This window comes from Chelmon rostratus, chromosome 11 (genome assembly GCF_017976325.1).
Source record: "Chelmon rostratus isolate fCheRos1 chromosome 11, fCheRos1.pri, whole genome shotgun sequence".
NCBI lineage: Eukaryota > Metazoa > Chordata > Actinopteri > Chaetodontiformes > Chaetodontidae > Chelmon > Chelmon rostratus.
The window spans coordinates 8,776,681-8,798,070 of NC_055668.1; the positions used below are offsets into that span (position 1 = coordinate 8,776,681).

The 21,390-nt window shown below is 42.4% G+C and overlaps 1 protein-coding gene across 1 annotated transcript in view; it reads left to right on the top strand.

The window, feature by feature from the left end:
* The first annotated feature begins 25 nt into the window (after nt 1–25).
* LOC121613854 (striatin-like) overlaps nt 26–21,390 on the top strand; it is a 30,305-nt gene continuing 8,940 nt past the window's right edge. Inside the window, exons 1-7 of the mRNA XM_041947529.1 lie at nt 26–353; nt 12,395–12,498; nt 15,277–15,350; nt 17,648–17,726; nt 18,451–18,618; nt 19,685–19,820; nt 19,914–20,070. Coding sequence (XP_041803463.1) covers nt 141–353; nt 12,395–12,498; nt 15,277–15,350; nt 17,648–17,726; nt 18,451–18,618; nt 19,685–19,820; nt 19,914–20,070 — 931 coding nt within the window. The 5' untranslated portion in view covers nt 26–140. The remainder of the gene's footprint in view (nt 354–12,394; nt 12,499–15,276; nt 15,351–17,647; nt 17,727–18,450; nt 18,619–19,684; nt 19,821–19,913; nt 20,071–21,390) is intronic.

Genomic DNA, 21,390 nt, shown 5'->3' on the forward strand with positions numbered 1-21,390 from the left:
AATGACAGCTAGCTGTCAGAAAGTGAGTTCATTCCCCCGAGCCGAAGAGACGGCGTAGTCGATAGGTTTTTGCCCTTCCGTTGGTATCAAGCGCCTCGAATCAACGAGACAACGGGCAGAGCTTTCCACCGAGCCCGGCCATGGACGAACAGGCGGGGCCCGGCGTGTTCTTCAACAACAATAACAACTCTGTTTTACCCGGCGGTGGGAAAGGACCGCTGCCTGATGGCGACGCTGGGGAGGCGGCTAGGGCGCAGTACAGTATCCCGGGGATCTTGCACTTCCTGCAGCACGAATGGGCCCGTTTCGAAGTAGAGAGAGCACAATGGGAGGTGGAGCGGGCCGAATTACAGGTGAAAACCACATTTCATGTATACATGACCACATATTAGAGGCAGCACAGGGGCACAGCGCAGCTTCTTTGTAGTATTTCGCGTTGAGTTTCTGTGTTTGATTGTTCTAGTTACCAGGCTAGCTCATTAGCTTTAGCTCAGCAGCTAAAGCAGCTGCAGCGCTCCCCTGACCCGACAGCACGACGACTATTTGCGACCCTAAACCACTAAACTTTCTTGCTTCCTTTAGGAGTTGGAAGACAGGCTTCAGGGTAGTCTTGTAGGAAATCGGGTGTAATTAAACGAACAACTGAGACGTCAAACGTCCAGCTACATGTGCTTGTAAAGTAGCTACTTAATATGTAGCATTAGTGCAAAACGCTGTGCAGGAACACACGGCGCCTACCTGCCTACTTATAGCTAATTGTATAGCACCCCGCCTTGATGTATATTGCATTTTATTTCTAAAGCGTTAAAAATGACGTGGAGGATAGATAGTACTTTTTTTTTAAGTGTTTTTATCTTTTCAGAGCTGCCAGTGCTGCCAGTTTTAGCACGTAACACACAAGAGACTGTGGAGTCAGCCTGTCCTTTTTATGAATCTTATCATAGGCTAGGTGCCATGTCACTGTCACTCCTAAGAGAAATTTAAAAAAATGCTACCGTGCATTGCTAGGGTAAAAGTCACAGTGTTTTTAATTCATTTTAATAGTTGGTCCACTCTTTTGATAGTATGTCTGATGCTCAAACAACTCAAATATTCAGCTGTTTGTAAGATAAGTGAGCAGGTGTTCCTGCTGTGAACCACAGTCTTCCATAAGGAAACCTGACACAAACTGAGATGCTTAATGTTTAGCTTGCTCAGAAGGTCATGCCTTGCAAATATCCAAGTTCACACTGAAATTTTGTTGTTGTTGTGCTTTTTAGACTAATTGCAATTTTTACTCTTAAAGTTTTATTGTAATCAGCTTTTATTCTTTTTCCATGTTTGATTGCACTGAATGAGAGACCTGTTGTCTCACTTGTTATTTGTAGGTGAATTAGTTGACCCATGTTAGCTTTTTTGTTATTTGGCTGAAAGGAGCAATGTTTATAATATTCGAAGCCCTATCACTAGTATGTTTTTGGCTTTAACAAATCTTTACTTGAGATAGAAATTCATCACCAGCCCACATGATCAACTCTTCATACTTGAAGTATATTCAGCAGGGGAAATTACTTTTGACATCATGTGCCAGACCACTCTTATGTCCAGGATTTGAGGAGGCATTGTTACAGCTTCTAATTGTTTAACTTGAGTCTGGAATAAAATGTTATTTTCTTTCCATCACTTTGACCCAGATGTGTGGCCTTAGTTGTTGGATCACAGACAAGAGCCAACACACACTTTAAGGGTTTGACACCCGGCAGCTCCATCAACAGACGACCTCAGCTAACAAAGAGACGAGAGGGAGACACTGCATTGTTTTTAGATCAGTGACGTATACATTGCTCACTGTAGTAGGGTTTTGACTCATCTGGCCCACGTATTAAGCTTCCTGTCTGCTCTCATGAAGCAAGCTTATCAGCGAAGCAGCAGCAACTGCGGCAAAGCACAGTGAGGTTGCCAAATGGCTTACTGGGTGGTTTGTTTGTGGCGGCAAAACAGTGCGCGCTCAATTTGACTTCTTGTTTTTGTTGTACCAGACCCCAAGTTTGTGCCTGGTTGTTGTTTTGACCTTTAATTTGACCTGCATTAGACTCTTGAAAATGTTAGGCTTCCTTTTAATTGTACTTTAATGACAATAACGCAGTATCTGTCTCAATAGATGTTTCAAGAATGAATTCTCTGTTTTGTCAGCTGTGACTGTTGACTCGCTGTTAATATCTTTTTGTGCCATTGCTGCACTAAACAGGGCCAAGAATGATACCTCAAATATTGAAAAGCTTTGAAAATCTACATGGGATGTAACCTTGTTGTGTCCTTGAAGGATGTGAACATACTGCAGACATATACAGTAGTTCCACTAAAAGAAGATACTGGTGGATTAACTTTCAGTGAAGGGACCACAGTGAGGAAGAAAAGATAGAAGTTCACGTAACGTAAATAGAAATGTATGAATAATGAAGAGCTCAAGTAGCCATAGAGCCCTAATGGAAGATGCTGGGCAGCATCTATTGTGTTCATCCTTCTGCAGCGCACTGCTCATAGTGTTCATCATCATATCCACCCACTTGTGTTTTAATCATAGAATCAAAATTGACATGTTTTGTTGCATCCAGACAACAGAAGGGACCTCAGCACACAGATTAATTTGCGGCCTTCAATTGTTCAAACAGACAAATGTTTCAATACTGCTGTGTCTTCATCAGAGTCAAACAGGATTTTGACTCCTGTCCCCTTTGTCCTCTGAAAGTTCGCTGTACTCGGGCCGAGGAGCACCTCATTCAGCTGATTTTTGATGGAAGATGCGCGGAGAACCCTGCAGAACATGCTATCTTGCATGTTTAAAGAGGGTTACATACTGTACATGGTTTCAGATGAAAGCTCATTAAGAATGTACAGAAAGCGATTTCACAACTCAGTGAATACTCCCCTCCCAGGATTTGTTTTCGTGTTGGTTATAGAAACATTGAATGGAGGACAGTCGAAGCTGTGTCTTATGTCGTGGTATGGGAGGAAGGCGAACCCCAGGGCTTGTAGGAATGTTGTCCAGCCAGCCTGTTATGTCATGCTCAGAGCCACTCCTCTCTTCTGGAGCAGCATAGAAACTGTACTGGACATGTCCGACTTGTGCCGTTTCTGCATAGCACACAGGCTGCTGCCATTCATGGTTAGACTCCAGTTGAGTGGCCATAGATAATCAATTGATTGACTCAATAATGCTGATTTGCTTAGTTTGTGATAGTTTACAGCTCTAGTCGGTCTGTAGTGTGTTATCTTGGTAATGAAAGTGACAATTAATCGATTTATAGTTTAATCTATAAAATGGTGAAAATGTCCATCACAGTTTCCAAGGTGACATCTTAAAATGTCTTGTTTTGTTGGACCGTCAGTTTACAATGAAATCAAACACAGCAAATATTCATATTCCATCATTTAAAAAAGACTTAAGTGATTACTTGAATATGAACGTAGTTGTTGATTTATTTTGATTCAATTAATCAACCAATCGTTTCAGCTTTCATTAATTGATAATCAAAATGTGTTTTGATTAGTTTCCTGTTGAACGGCTGAGCAATTATTTGGCCAATAATTTCCCTTTTTTTAATCACTGAAATGGGATGATGGCTTAGCCCAATTTGTGTGGGTTTCAGGTTAGATTAGTGGCACACACCAGTCAAGTGTATTTATTTTTAATTAGTACTCTATACACAGCATGCTGCCATTGACTTTAAAGGAGTGTTCGGTTGGGCAGGGTGATAAGTCAGTGTAATCATGTGGCAATTATCATTGGAACTACATTGCAGCTGTTGTGTTCTCCAAGTGATGTCAAGCGCATTGTAATCGAAGAACAAAATGAGTTTTTGCTTGACGGGTCTACAGAGATGTATGATGTAATACATAACAGTGGAAGACATTAATTGTATTGAGATTAGATTACGTGATTTTGCGTAGCTTTACGTGATTTTGCGTAGCTTTGCCATATTGCATAATGCACATCAATCAGAAAAAATATCCGCATCAATATTGTAATATTGATTTAATTGTCATCAACCATGCTGATCAGCACAGGTATTTTCCAGGCCTGGTGACTGAGCTTGAGTTGAGTTACACCCTGAACAGGCCAAGCAGTGCCACAGCGTGCTTCATCAGCCCTCCAGTTATGGGGAAATCCCTGCTCCATAGGGTATCTCCTTGCCAGAAGTATCTGTCAGCAGCCATAATTTGACACCAGGAGAAGGTTGAAGGTGACTCAGGGTGTAAGATGGCTCTGTGTGGGTGCAAACTGAAACGTGGACCCACTTATCTTCACTGGATAGAGGTTTCTCTTGTATTTCTAAAGGAAAAGCTTTTAACATTAGCAAGATTTTTGTGTGGTTCATGTTATTCAATTACCTATCTCCATGTCGGAGAAGACCACAGTGAACTGTGGTGCAGCCTAGGATTAGCCTGCCGTGGTTAGATGACTTATTACTGTGACCTCATGTTTACTCTTAGTAATGGCGAAGCTCGAGGCATATTTAGCTCAATGGTGCAGCAATAAGAAGGACTGAACCATGCACAAACATACACATGCATATACAGTGGCATTCAGAAATGGGTGTCACCGTCATTCCTCAGCCGAAACTACGTCCACCCCCAAGCTGCAGTTATTTTTGCTTGCCCTCTCAGTGTGTGCCTCAGAATGGGAAAGTACAAAAAAAAAAACAGAGTACGTGCTTCCTCACCAAGAATATATGGACCATTTTGTCAATGTTGTTGCTCTCTGATATTAATCCTCAGACTCTACAAACCTTAAAAAAAAAATACCAGTTCACGTTAAAGCTAGACCACAAAGAAACATCTCAATCCTCAGTTAAAACAGATTGTGGTAAGATTCAGCAGAAGCACTGCAAAGACAGTCACTGTACTGCCTATCAAATAGTAAAGATGATTGTGGGTAGTTTAAAAGGTTTGTGTTTTTCCTGTGAGAGAGCCTGAAGGGACCCTTGTTTATTAACTAAAGCCCGGTCCTCTGAGCTTTGCTCTACTGTCCCTGTTTGGCTCACACCAGAGCCTTTCTCTACGCTGTAAAGCTGCCTTGTCGGCCTGCTAATTCCCTACTCCTTCCTCCATTCACACTTACAGGCTTCATCTGTTTATGTGGGTGTGCGGGACAGCTGCCTGGTTGTGCCTCAGAGTTGCCTGCCTCCCCCAAATTTACACTAAATCTGAGGTCTCCAGTCTGTCAGAGTTGTAACTTGATGTACTCCAGATCAAATAGTGAAAATGATTTTGTTGTTTTCCCACTTTCTGAGCGGAGGCTCCACTGAATGCAGTGCAGGAAGTGTGCCTTATACACGCTGTTTTCACTGCTTCTCGGATGTCCGCTCTCTCGCTCATCTCCCAGTTTGTTGAATGAAGAGTGTCTGTTGACCAATCCGGCGTTGGTGATGATTGTTGGAACAGTGAAAAGACGACAACTCAAGAAGCTTTTGCTAAGTTTGATGTTGTTTTTTTCATGTTTGAATGAAGTGCGTTTTACGATGATAAAATCACTGGTGATATTGGCGAGAGCGATGTAATAGCTGTTTTTGGTTAAACAAAAAGGATCTTACTCGTTAACAAAAAGGTCTTTGTAGGGATCCTTTCCGTACTGTTGTTAGCCACAGACTGTCACACTTTTGGTGAATGTACATCGACAGTGTGCAAACTCCCGGACGGATTACATTGCAGCCCGTTTTGTGGCTGCAGGCTGCAGCGCTCTTCATTAATACTGTAGAAGCCATGTTTGCTATGTAAACTTTCAGAGCTACATATTGGATCTTAACCAATTTATTTTTATTTTATTTCTTATATTGATGTACTTTGTTAACGTGTAGTAACTGGATACAGATGGAGACCTCTTCATTTAGAAAAGCCATAAGTCAGAGTCATGCTATTTTTGTTTACAGTATTGCAGTATTAGCCTAAGTCAACTAATTTTATTTTGCACCTCTTTTTTGCATTGTATAAAATGTTAAGAATTGGGGCGCACTGTTGACCAAAGTGTTCAGGAGCCAGTGATGATGCACAATGTGTCTAGTTCAGCTCCGGACACTTTTTACTCTTACATTTTGTTACTGATGCTTGCTAGTAAATGGACAGATGATCTTATTTTGCCAGAAATGTAGTCAGACCTACAATTTGAAGGCTTTTTACAGTACATTGCAGTCTTTTGTTAAATTGGTTTGTCCCATTTCAGATCTTCTTGGCTCTACAGTGCATCTTTACTCTCTAGATTGTCAAGCTGTTGTAAATGTTTTCCCCATGGCTCTGCCAGAACCACACCTTCCAGTCACACGACCTGTTTGTCAGAGAAAGTGCTGATGTTGAAAAATTTAGCTCTTTGCCTGCATGCAAGTATGTGAGTGTGTGCATGTGCGCCGTGAGCCTTATGTAATATTAATGCAGCAACATGGGATGCAGCACCCTCGTCCTCAAGATGCCCAACATGCCGCCGTTGTTTGCACCCCCTGAAAGGTAGCGCTGCAGAGTCAACCTGATGTGAGCTGTGTGACGGCAAAGTGTAAAAATGAGGCTCGAGTGGCAACTTGTGATGAAAACATCAAATTTGTGTCTCTGTAAAGGCTTTGGAGATGAGAGAAGATGTATTTTTGACTCTGAGCAATATGAGGGGCAGTATAAGGATTTTGTGTTGTGTTCCGAGTATTGTCCAAGAGGTGAAAGACACAGCTTGGCTCATTCCAGATAACTGACCAGAAATCTTTATTAAATCCCAGTTCGAGCAGCTCACTGTCTCACCCTGACCCTCAGAGCAACCCTGACTCTGTGCCGGTGGACATGAGCAGGATGGATCGATGTGCTATGCGTCTGTATCTGAAGGAGTGAGCCTCAGCCATGATCACCACTCCTCAGTGCACAATGTAAGTCACTGCTTCTGTGGCACAGGAGGAGCAAAATGGAGCCAAGGATTAAGATAAGCAGTTTGTTTGATACTACACCCGACAGTCTGTCCAGAGATTTTATAATATGTGTACATACATACAGTCAGTATGTGGCCTTCGTACAGATGCTCTCCAAGGCAGAATGTCATAAAGAGAAAACAGGTTTTAGTGCAAAGAGACAGCTGGATGTGAGACTGGAGTTAGTAGTTATGGAAGTTCCTTTCGAAGTGATGTCTTAAGCTGTGAGACAGTATAAATTTGTCTACTATTAGAAATATTGCCCTACAGTTGACATTGTGGTTGCAGTGTCTTTAATATCCCTGATGAGACCGTTGCAGGTAATGTTGCAGTAGACTGCTGCTGGCTACAGTAGCAAGGAAGCTCATCATCTCATAATGGGCATTTGTCAGAGTTTTTGTTTCATTTTTTTCATTTTCCTTTGGTTAATTCATCCATCCATTTTTGTAGAGCGAATCCTGGTCGAGGTCACTTTATTACATTTTTATATATATCAGAAATTACTGTTAGGTACCACTGGGAAGTACTGAATAAAATGTAAAGTAATTCCAGGCCATAATGTCCTCATTGGTTTTCTGTTATCCGTTTATAGGCCAGTATGACCGTAAAACAAACTAATTCTATGTGGTGTTAAAAAGGTCTTGAAACATCTTAAATTGAACTTAGTACTACCTATAAATAGGTCAATTCCATCACGACACATATCAATATTGTTTTATAAAGTTAGATTAGCTGTGATTGAGGATTTTATCCAGATATCCCAGCCCTACAAAGAAAGCTGTTCAAAAATCTAGCAGGGTCAAGCCAAACAGCACCAACCATCTCTTGAGGATGCCTTAATTACTTTTTTTGCATTTTAAAGATAAATAAATTAGACAAATGTAAATGAAGCTGAAATATGACATGCTGCCCAACATAGGTTATTTTTATGCCGCGGCTGGAGGCATTATGTTTTTGGGTTGTGCGTCTAACAGATGGACCGCCCCATTCTCAGAAAGGCGATATCTCAGCAACGCTCTGAGGGAATTTCTTCAAATTTGGCACCAACGTCCTCTTGGACTCAAGGATGAAGTGATTAGACTTTGGTGCTCAAAGGTCGCTGTGACCTCACAAAACACATTTTTGGTCATAACTCAAGAATTCATACACGAATTCTGACAAACCTTCACATCAGTGTCTCACAGGATAAAATGATGACGTGATGACATTTTACATCGAAAAGGTGAAAGGTAACTTCACTGTGATGATAATGTTCTTAAAAACCCTTTTCTGGCCATTATTCAACACAGTAACTCAGGAACAGAAGGAGAGATTGGGACCATGTTTAACATTTGGTCAGATACTGAAATGGTGACACTTATCTTGGGTGTCCACCTTGAAACTTGATTGTATAGATCTTCTGTTGGGTTGAAGTTGTGCGTGAAGCATCCACGTTTACTATTTGTAGCTTCAACAGCCATATTTGAAGTATTATAGTTCACCACAAGCTCAGTGGTTCTGCTGATATTGAGCTTCAGATGATTGTTGTTGCACCACGTGATGAAGCTCTTCATCGGTCCTCTGTACTCTGCTGTAAATATAGTCTCTAAGTGAAGACAGCATGTTTCTCACTGGAATTTATTCACTGGAATCATACATGTCAATATAGTGAGAACTTCCATTTCGCCAATACATTTTTACGAGTAAATCTAACCTTTTAAAGTACATACATTTGTCGCCAGTTATGGCTGATAAACATTGTTATATAAGTGGAATATTGAAGATTTCACCTACTTGAAGTGAGCTATTTTAGCCATAAAGAGGCAATGTTGATCTGTGGGGATGTTTTCTAAGAACAAATAGAAAATGCACTCTTGTAGCCACGTTACAGTAGTCTCCAGCACCTCTGTCTTGCTTCAGTTGTTTTGCTGCCTTTTTTTTCCTCTTGCTACCAGTGTAATGGCATGCGTGGAATGTACTTGGCTAGTCATCAGGTCGGCCATCGTGGTGCTCATTGGTTTGCGGTAACTGTGAGAGCAAACCCAGTGTTAGCTGAAAGAAAGGTTGTTTGCATTGTAAATGTGGGATTTACACCAGCTCCTTTGCCTTCTTCGGGCCCGCATGTGTGACCATTTTGTTTGTGAGTAAACCCTGAGGTTGTATGAGTATCCGCTGAATTTCTCTTAAGGATGGAGTGAGCTCAGTCGTGCCGCTCAGATGTACTGGATTTTTCACAGTGTTCCCGCTGTCTAGATTAAAAGGCGTCATTGTGTTGTAGATGTCTTTGGCGATGACGCAGAACAAGTCTGGTAGAGAACATGTCTGGAATTCACAAATCCTACACTTTATGGTCTAAGATTTAAGGTCTTAAGGACATATTGTTCGTTGCAGTTTTATGCAGTTCCTGTTAAGATGTGTCTCAATATGTGATTAAGTTGGATTGGACGCTGCTTTAAGTCAATTTTTGCTCCTTTTACTGATTTCATTTCAAGTAGAAAATTCACACCTAAACTAGCATTGGACTATATGCCTAAGCAGAAGGTAATGTGACCAACTTTCTTACCTTAGCTTTCCAGAATTTAGCCAGTGGCTCATGTTTCTTTTCCACCCTAGCTGCTAGACTGCCTTCTTTTCCTGTCTCTGACAAGCCCTGCACTCTAGATGGATGCCCCATGCTACATGTCTCTTACTCAGACAAGACTAAGGAGCCCTTATCCAGCAGCCCAATAATGCAGGCAGTGTGAGGCCGGGAATTAAATGCTTCCTGTGTCTCTTTGTGGCCCGAGTTGACTCATTGCATTCCTCCCAAGGTTAATGTTTGATGGAGGAGAGATGGCGAGCCAGAGATTCACAGAGCTGCACTCTTCTCTATCTCTGGCACCGCAGGACGCCAGGGGTCCCTGGGCCAGCGCTTCGTCTGGATGAGGAAGTTAATGCTCGCTCGCTATACAAGTCAACGCAGATGTACAGTTGCATCCACATTGCAAAATGTGTTCGTGTGCAATCTCTGTTTTTAATATGTGAGCTGTTTGGCCATGCTTTACCTCTCATCCCTGAAATAAGTTAGATGTTTTCTCTGTTGACAACATCATGGTACTTGTTATTCGTCATTTATTGATTTTTTTTTCCTTTTCTACTCAGCGTTGTTTTGAACATTTGAGCCTGAAAGATCGGCCACACTCGGCTGGACATCAGGAGTCTTTTAGTGGGGAATAGCTCTGCAGTGGGCCTAATGAAGTGTTTGTAGGTTCTGCAGTCCAGTTGCATGTGATACAGCTTCAATGCTCGAGACAGTGGTCCTCACTCATATTTGGATTGGAGCCACTTTAGCCAGAATAAGTTATTTTGGGAGCCACACAGTCTGGCCCAGTCCAAACAGTAAAAATTTTCCATATGCAGTATTTTCCTAATGCCTTATTTGTGCCCCTGTATGTGCCTCCTCCACTAATCTTCATAGACAGCACAAAGTGATCCCTGCTTTATTGAATGTAAGCAAGTTATCATCTACACCACTTTTTCCCCTCCTGTCATATCCAAAAACCTTTTCAATCCACCTACCGGGACAAATATTTTTATCAGGTGAAAGATAAATGGCTGACTCACTCTTCTATGACTACTGGGGCTCACTTTTTTTTTCACTTGTGATTGTCTACCCTGCTCCATATTACTGTCACTGAGCATATAAATGTAATAGAGGTCTTTTTTGGCAAGTTTAACCCTTTTTTGCTACCTTGCTATTTTTCTCAGTCTTTCTGCTTTTAATGCTCAGTGATGCTGGCTCAAGAATGTGGAAAGTCAAATGCATACTGAACATTGTTAACATTGTTGTCAATCCAGAATGCATTAGCATAGATCCAGCTGAGGGTTGCTGCGCATAAAACAGGGTGAGTAAGGAATCGGAGACTGTGTGGATGTATTAGGTAGAGTGATGTATGACCTGTGCTGACCCACCTTTCAGGAGCATTGGTTGTTGGCATCTGTGCAGACTGCTGGCATGAGACTGTTGCCAGCTGAGCTCAGTGCTTTTTGGACAGTCAAACTGAGAACCAATAGCATAAATCCTAAGGGCACTGTTGCTCTAAAGGCAGGTTGGTAGACGTTCCTCTGCGGAGAACTGTGGATGCCGAGAAATGCTGTTATTAATACGAGGCAGATTGAGGTGCTGTCATGACTCATTGTTGCAGGCAGCAGCAGCACTACTTGCTATCCGTGTGAAACTGTGATCGAGCCCACTCAAAGTCACACTATCCTCTGCGTGTAGAGTGAAATGCAGTGAGTCGAATCAATATTCATTCCCTTTTAAGATGTTTGGAATCTGAATGATTCCCAAGAGAAAACTGGAGTCCACTTTTTAAATTAGACAGGAGCAGGTTGGCGTGTGGTGGTTTTCTCAGTTCTCGTTTGTAATGGTTATACCATCTTGCCACCTCTCTTCTTTGCTAAGGGTTTGCTCAGTTTCAGATTTTATTTGCCGTTTGTGTTAATCCAAAATCCGAATTAAACATTGCACTCGAGTTATGTCTGGATACTGAATTGGTCACCTTGCTCACCTTAAAATTATGGAGATGTGGTGTAAAGATCTTCTGTGCTGCCGGGTTGAAGATGTGTGTGAAGCATCCACGTTTTGCAATCAATCCTCTGTGCTCCTCGGTAAAATATTGTATTTTTTCTTACTGGCAATTATTCACTGCAGTCATGTCAAACAAATACTCTGAATACCTTTTATGAAATTCCTTCAAAGTCTTCGCTACATTTATTTACTACATTTATTAGTAACACCGGAAAAAGTAGTCTTAAAAGAAAACTATCCCATCTTAGATGCCCTTTGGACTGAATATCACAGTAGATTAGGATTTTATCTGTCTTGATTTTATATACTCGTGACTGGCATATAGTGATAATTACAGTCATTCCCTGTCTGATCCTGCTTTAAGATGGATTCAGCTTTGCTCAATGTGGTATCTGCCCTATTTCATTTATCTGCAACAGCCCATGGACTGCACCCTTTGCTGTGAGCTAGCCTCTACAATACAAGTGAGCATGTGCACATGCGCATGCATGCGTGTGTGTGTGTGTGTGTGTGTGGTACCCAGCAATGTAATGTAATGCTGACTCAGACTGAGTGCGTCAACAGCTGCTGCCTGTTACTGAAGAGAGACAGTGGTGCGCAGAGCGAAGGGATTTTAGAGGAGGGGGGTTTGTGTGAGAGAGAGTGAATAGGTTAGATTAAAATAGAATAGTCCAGATTGGCTTTTTATTTCCCATCATGCCACGCATATTGATTTGACATCATCCTATTTCAGTCTTGACAGAAGCAGTTGTTCTCAGATGTTGCCTCATGAAGGTTGTCTTTGAAGTCAGGTCTTTGTTGTTAGCTAGCTCAAATCCAAGATGCCAGAACACCGGAAACATTGACTCTATTTATAAAAGCAACTACTGTAAATCTCCTCCTACTTTAAAAATGTGACCTGACAGTCCTATTTTTGTGTTTTCAGGCCCAAATCGCCTTCCTGCAGGGGGAGAGGAAAGGCCAGGAGAACTTGAAGAAAGACCTTGTGAGGAGGATCAAAATGCTGGAGTATGCGCTGAAGCAAGAGAGGTGAGTGCCTCACCTCCCACTGCTGCTTCAGCCCACCCACAACACACACAAATACCTCAGCTAGTCTGCAACAACTCCAGTGTTTCCATGTTTTGTACGCTCCTAAAAATAAACTCTGAAGGAGTATGAAGGAGGACATGGTGACAAGGTTCTCGCTGGCCGACAAATCAGCGTCTGCTGCACCTGTCCAGAGCTAGCGCACTCCAAAGTACAGCTCTCTGCGCATTTGCTAATGGTTAAAAATGGTTGCTAGCTTTTTAAAGAGGATTCCCAGCTTCCTCTTGTTTATATTCTACCCGTACCAGCCCCATGTCTCAGCTGGTATCAGCAGAAGAAGTAACAGAGTGAGAGTGCCCCCCTCCCCCCGAGTCCAGCTGGTGTGATGTCTCTGGACAAGAGCATGTGTTGGCATGAAGGCTTTGTTTGGCGTCTGATGCTGATGACTCTGCACCGTCCTCAAGTAGATGGACGAGACGGGAAAGGAGAGGAGAGTGGGATTCTCTCTCCACCTAAGCACACTGCCACAACGGTCTTTTTCTTTGTTCTCTTTTCATGTGCATTAGCCCAATACCGTCACACAAATAGTCCCTATGGTAGCAGCGGTGATACACTTTGCATTTCCTTTCCTCCATGATGCACGGCTGCACCCTGGAACAGAGCTATATTTGTGACTACAACACAAATATATATATGTGGCGTTGAGCCATGGAGCATGTCATTCAAACAGACTCTTTGTTTGTACACCAAATTCCTGTGCAATGATGGATTATGATCAACATTTCAGGTGCGTTCCCTGTCAGTTTTACCTCTAAATTAAGTGGTTTTCTTGTTCATATTCTGTCTGATCGCCTGACAGCTTGTGTTTCTTGTCCTGTCAGACTTCACTTGTAATACACCAGAATAATCCATCTAACGTTAATCAGATAATTAGTTATAGCTCACATTTTGACCATTCGTTGGTGTGATTTAATGCTGTCACCGTGCAGCCAGGCAATCCAGTCACTGTCTCCTCCCTCAGCAGTAACTACAGAAAAAGTACAACCCTGATTCCAAAAGAATTGGGACGCTGTGTAAACTATAAATAAGAACAGAATGCATTTCCTTTGCAAATGAACTGTGTTGGAGCTGGAGCCCATGAAGTAACATCCTTTGTATTCCTTTATGTGTTTCACAAAGTGTTGAACCTCGCTCCATCCTCGCTTGTGAATGACTGAGCCTTTCCAGGATGCTCCTTTCATACCCAATCATGATACTTTCACCTGTTACCAATCAACCTGTTTACCTGTGGAATGATCCACATTGTAGGTGTTTTTGGAGCATTCCACAACTTTCCCAGCTTTTTCTTGAGATGTTTTATTGCATCCAATTCAAAATAATCAGAGGATATGTCAGAAAGGATTGGCAAATTTATTTATTTATGTTTTCCACAGTGTCACGTCATTTTTGCAATCCGGGTTGTTCTTAATTGCGCTGTGGTCGACAGTGGAAGATGCTGCTTGTGTTAGACAACTACATGCTGGGGATGTGTGGAATTCCAGGAATGCAAAGGAAAGCATTGCTGAAATGAATCAGAGTCCTTCATGGATACGTAAAGGTTAAGAACAGAAAAATGAAAACCGGCCTGAGAAACAAATGAAACGACTGGCTGCTGGTATCTTTATTTGAGCTGGGAGTTGAGATTGTCTAGGCTAATTGAGCTAGACAGGTGTCAAAATAGGTTAGTTAGGTGATTCCTCCAAGTCAGCTTCGAGGTTACATGCGTTTTGTCTACCTCATCATTAGATTTGCCAAGCATGGAATCATCCTCTGGCTGTTCGCAGTGTACATTTATCTACTTTTCTCCAGTGAGATCACCGCAGACTCTGCCTCAGGAGCAACACTTAACCCAGGATTACTACCACTTTCCCCGTTGCTAAGCAACAGGTCATGTCTCCGGGAGTATCTGAAAGCAATATCAGAAATGGCATTCTGAAAGTACGATGTACCCAATTTAAAATGAATTTGATTTGGATGGGGGTGGCTTCCTCTGGATTACAGGGGGAATAGTGTGGTGGGGGCTGTGTGAAATAAAAGGTTAAGAGTTCTTCTTGTATTAACTCTTTACTTACATTACAGATGTGCACGCGCAGTCGCGCAGAGACGAAAACCAAATATTGCTATTTTCTATATATTGTGTAGCATTTTAAGAGTTTCTACATACAGTGTTTTGTGGAATCACATTGTGATGATACTGCAGGTGTATTCTGTATTGTTGTTAAAATTGTAATTCAGGTTTGTTTCACATGGGAGAAGAGGGATGATGTAAAAACATTTTGCATATGATTTTGCATACATTTGCAACAGCAGCTGAAGCAATTAGTTGATTGACTGGGCAGCCCATCAATCGAAAATGGATTGTTTTAAGTACAGTACAGTTTTTTTCTGGGCGCATTTTGAACTATTTTCTGACAGGTAATAAAACCAAACCAAAGCGATTACAATGATGGTTACAGTAGTTGCAGCTCTGTTTTCTCTGTCATGATGCATATCGCTATCTAAAACATAATCCTTCTAATGTTGTGATATTAGTTTCAAACATGCTACCCGACAGCCATACATGCAAGTGAATCTGTCTGAACAATCTGTGTTTGTGGGAAGTAGAGCAAGTTGCTATTGGGATGACTTTCAAAGCTTAAGCAGACGGCACGCATAATGAGTTTTTTAAATAGCTTCTCCTCAGACCTTTTTGATCAGCCCTGCTCACTTGTCTGCCTTCTGTTTTTTTCTCTTTACTTCCAGAGCAAAGTACCACAAGTTAAAATATGGGACGGAGTTGAATCAAGGTGACATGAAGCCTCCGAGCTACGACTCTGGTAAGTCTACGGTGGCTCAAACAGTCAACTCCACCTCTTCATACTAAATCACTGTGATTGTTGAGTTCACATACCTCAAGTGACAGGACTGGTACGCATGTGAAGGCTGCATTCATGTTGAATCTTGTTTGCTTCGATAGCTTTCTTCTCAGTGTCCTTTCCTGAATGCTGAAAGAGTGTCATTGTTGTTACGGATGTACTGAAGACATATGGAGATTTTTGAAGAGTCAGTGAATGATAAATGTGATCAAATTGCTTTAAAATGGTATAGATTGAGAGCTATCATGACTTTACTCTTAAAAAAGTCCAGAACAGTTATTCTTTCACAGGATTTCTGACAAAGTCACGCATACGATAAAGGCTTGGTTTACCCAAATTACAAAAAAACATTTTTTCACTTGCCTCTAGTGGTATGTAGTCACGCAACCAGGCAGATTGTTATGGTTTTATTTGCTTAGATTTGGGGATATCTGCCCTGGATAAAACACTGAAATATTGTACCAAAGAAAATAGCAGCAAACAGTGTCTCTGTTATTCTGTTTCATGCACACAGCTGTCTGCGGGGACTATATGTTTTAGAGAAAGTTCCAGTGAAATCTATTGATAGTCCGTCCTGTGAGTTATCCAGAGTAACAAAGACATCCTTTGTGGAAAGAGATATTATTGTTATACTTTTTAAAAATATAATTAGAGCAGAAAGAGGTAGTCAAATAGTCAGTCAGCAGAAAATGAATCATTTAACTAACTAGCGTTTCACTTCACCTTGGGCTGTAGGAGATTTTGACAAGCATTTTCCACAATTTTCTGACAATTACAAACCTAATGATTAATCTGCAGGGTAATCTGTAATCAAAATACATACTAGTTGCAGTCGGGAATGTGAGTTTCTTTACGATGTGAGCAGTACAAATGCAGATTTCATTCTTTAAGAGCTTAGAAATGTTGAAAATCTGAGCATCTACAGTTCAGTGAGAAGTCCACCGGCTGATAAAGATTATGTGATGCGATTGAAAAGCTCCACGACAGCTATTAAATGGATGTTGTGGTGAATTGTTTTATCATCTGAGTGAGTATTGAGCACAGTGCTCTTCATCAAATGTCTAAAAACTCGGAAAAATAAAAGCTAAGCTCTCTGCATGGCTAAATATCACTTTAGATGAATAACAAAAATGCCCACGGCCTCCGCAAATGGAGCTTAAACTACTTTATCTGAAGTTTTGCTCCCACCTTTCCGTTACAGTGCCTTATTTTACCATGGTATCACTCTTGTATCAGTGCACTACCTGTTTCTCATCATATTATTGTAGTTTAATTGGCCTCTCATGTTCAAGTCCTCTGCCATCGTTAAGTCAGATTGCGACATTTCCTCTCCTCTCTCCTCATCTCTATTCATGAGAGGGACGTTCAAAGCACCCGAGCCCTTGAAGTGTTGATGAATGAGGGGACGTGATGGGGGAGGTGAAGGGGAGAGGTGTTTGGGGGGGGGGGGGGGGGGGGGGGGGGGGGGTGTTGCTCATATGGTGGCGCACCTGCCCGCTCCTCACCCTCCTGAATTAGGCATGACCCACTTTTTGAGGCACCCTCGTCTGTCTGACCCACCAAATCATCCCTCGGCCACACACACACACACACACACACACTCTCACCTCTTCTAAATCTTATTAACACATCTCTCTGCTCTATACAAAATTCCCAGCTGACTCGCGAGCCGAGTGCTGACATTGTCGAATATCAAAGTGAGCTTTGAATCTCATCGTTTGTCAGAGCCGTGGACCGCCATAAAGAGTGCGTGTTGTTCTGGATGCTGCAGGCACAGATACCCGTCGTTGCTGTTTCTAGTATGTCATGGGACATGGTTGGAGCAGAGACCAGCCATTTTGAAGGTGTCGGAATGCGTCATTAAGTACCAAATCTACATTTGGATTGAGGCTAGTTATTAAAGTTGCACATGTTGACAAATAATAGCTCTGGTCCACATCCAACCATGAAGTAGAGTAAAAGGGGACTGGGATGTAGCGTAAATACTGATAATACTCTCAGGCACAGCTGTTTCAAGAATATTTTGTTACTTTTACAACAGTGTTGTTTCACTGGCACAATTTAAAGAGAAGCAATACACTCTTGTATTTAACCCTAATCCGCTGTTGACTTACTGAAAGCAGCGAAGCGCTGGATGTGTCTAGTTGCCAGGATGCTGTGATGCAGGAATGTTCTGGTCGTGTTTACAGAGTGGAAATAATGTCAGAGGCTGTGCTGTTTTGTGGAGTCCTAATTTGTGTCCTTCTCTTCTCTGCCAGATGAGGCCAACGAGAACGAGTCTTCTGGATCGCTCAACAATCAGCTGTCCTGGAAACAAGGCCGTCAGCTCCTCAGACAGTAAGTGCACATGCTTTAATCCTGTGACAGTCTTCAACCCAGAAAGCAAAATCACGATCACGATGTTGACTGGCCTCAGTTGCATTTCTCTGCAATAGTATTGTCACTGTCTTGTGTCAGACAGCTTTTATGAAGTATGCGACTGTGCCAGAAGTGCTATAGCTAAAAAAAACAGTGGGGGAGAGCTCCCTCACATGGGCAGCAGCAGTCATTACCTGCTCTGCGTTTTTTCTCCGGTGTACTCAGCTGGCTCAGGAAAGTTTGCTTATCATATCGGCCTGCTCTCCAGTCAGTCTGTGTAAATAGACCGAGCTCCGGCCCATATCTCAGATGCCATCAGGCAGCCTCACGCATCATCTGCCCCAACATGCTGGCTGACGAGGCAGCCAATTTAATCTAGACTGTCTGTCAAGGGACAGATCAATAGTGTGCTAAGACAGCCCCCCCCCCCAGTAGCTCATCTTCCGCACAGAGCTGATGACGTCAACTAGACAACTGCCAGAGGACCTGTCACTTTTGACAGTAACAAGTACTCAACTCTTCCTCATCTCTGGTCGTATTGAAGTCTTTGTGGTAAATTTTTTGTAAAGAAGACTTCATTCATTGGTCCTTTGCAACATGAAAGACTCATCTATGCATAGCTTATCCTTTTGCAATGAACTACACTTTTAAAACTCGGTTAGATCAAATGCATCCAGGTTTAAGTTTATTTGCCTTGTTCCAGGTACCTTCAGGAGGTGGGCTACACAGACACCATCTTGGATGTAAAGTCCCAGCGGGTCCGAGCGCTGCTGGGGCTAGCTGGGGACGGAAGCGGGAGGACAGGTGAACGAACCAGTACTGAGCCTTTGGTCAATGGGACGGACACAACAAAGGGCATGGGCAGCAGAGGGTGGGTATTCTCCTCTTAAGATACCAATAGACTATATGACAACAACAATATTCCAAGTTCATTGCATGTAACACTGTGCTCGATGGGTCTATGAAAGTCTTGCTTACAATCGAGTTAGGATGAAGGGTATCAATTTTCTACAGTCACACAGTGGAGTTTGCATTTTTGACACTGTCGCTGTGGTTTTGTTGGAGTCTTTCTTTGGCTGTCTAAAATCTGCCATCGATGGGCATGACCGACAGGCTGAGCTAAAATCACCATTTTTGTTTTCGTGATTGTGAACTTTTTAGTGAGGTGGCCCAAAATCACACAGTGCAAAGCAGTGGTTTTTAAACTTTTTATGCTCGAGACACACCATGTCCATTCAAAATAGCCCATATCACTTGTTTTTTTATTTTTTAATGGCAAATAAAACTCGACAAAGTTACATTCCTCATGAAATATTATTAACAAAAACTGTGTAAAGTTACAGCAAAGCACCAACACACCCATTTAAACCAGACAGATCACAAAATTAAATATGAGGTAATGGAACTGAAAAGAAGTGTGTGTGCACGCGTGTGCCTGTGTGTGAGAAAGAGGCATCCCCAGATGCACAGCCCCAGAGTTCCGTTTTCCCCTCAAACCCAGAACAGTTCAGTTCCCATCCAGTTCACAACTACAAAAAGAAAAGCAACTCAAAGGTTTCGCCCCACGGAGCTCGGATTTTATCGTGAATCCCCACAAAGCTCCGCCAACACCAGCAAAGAGAAACTCTGACTGGGAAACACACATCCGGATTATCCCTCCTCCTGTCCTGACACGAACTCCAGAGCCGAGGCTTATGTTTTCCATGAGTTTTATGTTGCAGTAATAATATATGGTCGTCACAAAAGTGGCCTCAAAGGGCAACACACACCAACATTTGCTGCATGTTTATTGCACTAAAGAATAAATCAGTATTTAATAGGCATAATATGCCTGGTGGTGGAAACAGAAAGCCCACACACAACAAAAATGTGACCCTATTTCAATAGCACTTACACCTTGTTAGCGTGTTAATGAATGCATGATCGTTTCTCAACAGGAAAGCTGAGCTCTCTGAGACTAGCGCTGTACTGGAGGCCTTCAAGTTCATTGAGAATGCAGCAGCTGAGTTCAGTGATGAAGACGAGGAAGAGGATAGCGAGGGGAGGGGCAGGACTAATGTGGAATCCAGGACGGTAAGAAAGTCTGCCCTCATCTTCTGCACTCAAACAAAGTTAAATGGAAGTTGTCTCTGAACTGTTCAGAATGACTTTCAATTGTTTCCCAAGATCCTGAGGAAGAAGCCCTCATCGTCGCCGGCCAGTATGGACACCAGCGAGGACCCTGACACAGAGGAGGCACTGAAGGGCTTTGACTTCCTGTCCAGCCCTGATGAGATGGACACCTCGCCAGAGTCCAGAGGCAACGGGGACGGCACAGACTGGGGTGAGTCATAGATCAGTCGAGAGCAGAGTGAAGTAGACATTGCATGAAAAAAGTACCATATCGACAACACAGATATATTAATATTAACAATATCAAAATGTTCCATTTTTATCTACAAATGTAATGTACAAGTTTCAGAGGCATTGAAAATACTAGAGATGCACGATAATTATACGATAACAGGAAATTATGACGTCATTCCGATAAGTCCGATATCATGACGAACAGCCCCGATAACATATGTGTTTTTGTCAGCACGGCAGTGCCTCGCTCCCACTATGAGACCCGAATGGCCTGCAGTGAATGCTGCGTTCAAGTGACGTTAGCATAATCAGAAAAACTCTTTCTCACTGGGAAAAATCAAGAATACCCCCTCATGCCAGAAAACAACTCATTAACTCGGTCATAATTTTACTAGTTGCTGACTTGAATTAACATTCGCTGTATTTCTTCACGTTACACACAAAAAATAGAAACATGAACTTAAATAGGCCGAAAGAACGACTGGCAAACGAGGGAACGGGGGAATGTACGTTACACCTTGAATGCAGCGTGCGGCACAGCGTGCTTATGAAAACAGAGTTCAGACTTCTTCAGAGTTTCCGAAGGAGACAGTTCGCTGGTTATTCGTAACAAATGTTCCAAGCGAGTTCCACTAGGAGCGAGAAATGGCACATGTTGGAACATGTAACATGTTCCAACATGTGCCATAACATGTTGGAAAAGAAGCACTTCATTTTTTACTTTGATTACTTGGAGGCAAAGTTACAGAAACAGAAACTGAGCTGTTAGATCAAATGTAAAGAAGTTACAACCACTTCCTGTCAGTTTTCACTTCTGATAAACTGGAAATATTTCATGTTAAACCCTGTTACCGTGGTTACTCAGTGTGATCTGTGATGTCACAGTGTTGTCTGTGATGTCAGTGTGTGATGTCACTGTGAGATGTCAGTGTGTGATGTCACAGTGTGATGTCACAGTGTGATGTCACCGTGTGATGTCACCGTGTGATGTCACCATGTGATGTCACAGTGTGATGTCAGTGTGTGATGTGTGAGGTGATGTCACCGTGTGACGTCACCGTGTGACGTCACCGTGTGACGTCACCGTGTGATGTGTGAGGTGATGTCACAGTGTGATGTCAGCGTGTGATGTCAGCGTGTGATGTCACTGTGTGATGTCACTGTGTGATGTCACCGTGTGATGTCACCGTGTGATGTCAGTGTGTGATGTGATGTCACAGTGTGATGTCAGTGTGTTGTCACAGTGACATCACAGACAACACTGTGACATCACAGATCACACTGAGTAACCACGGTA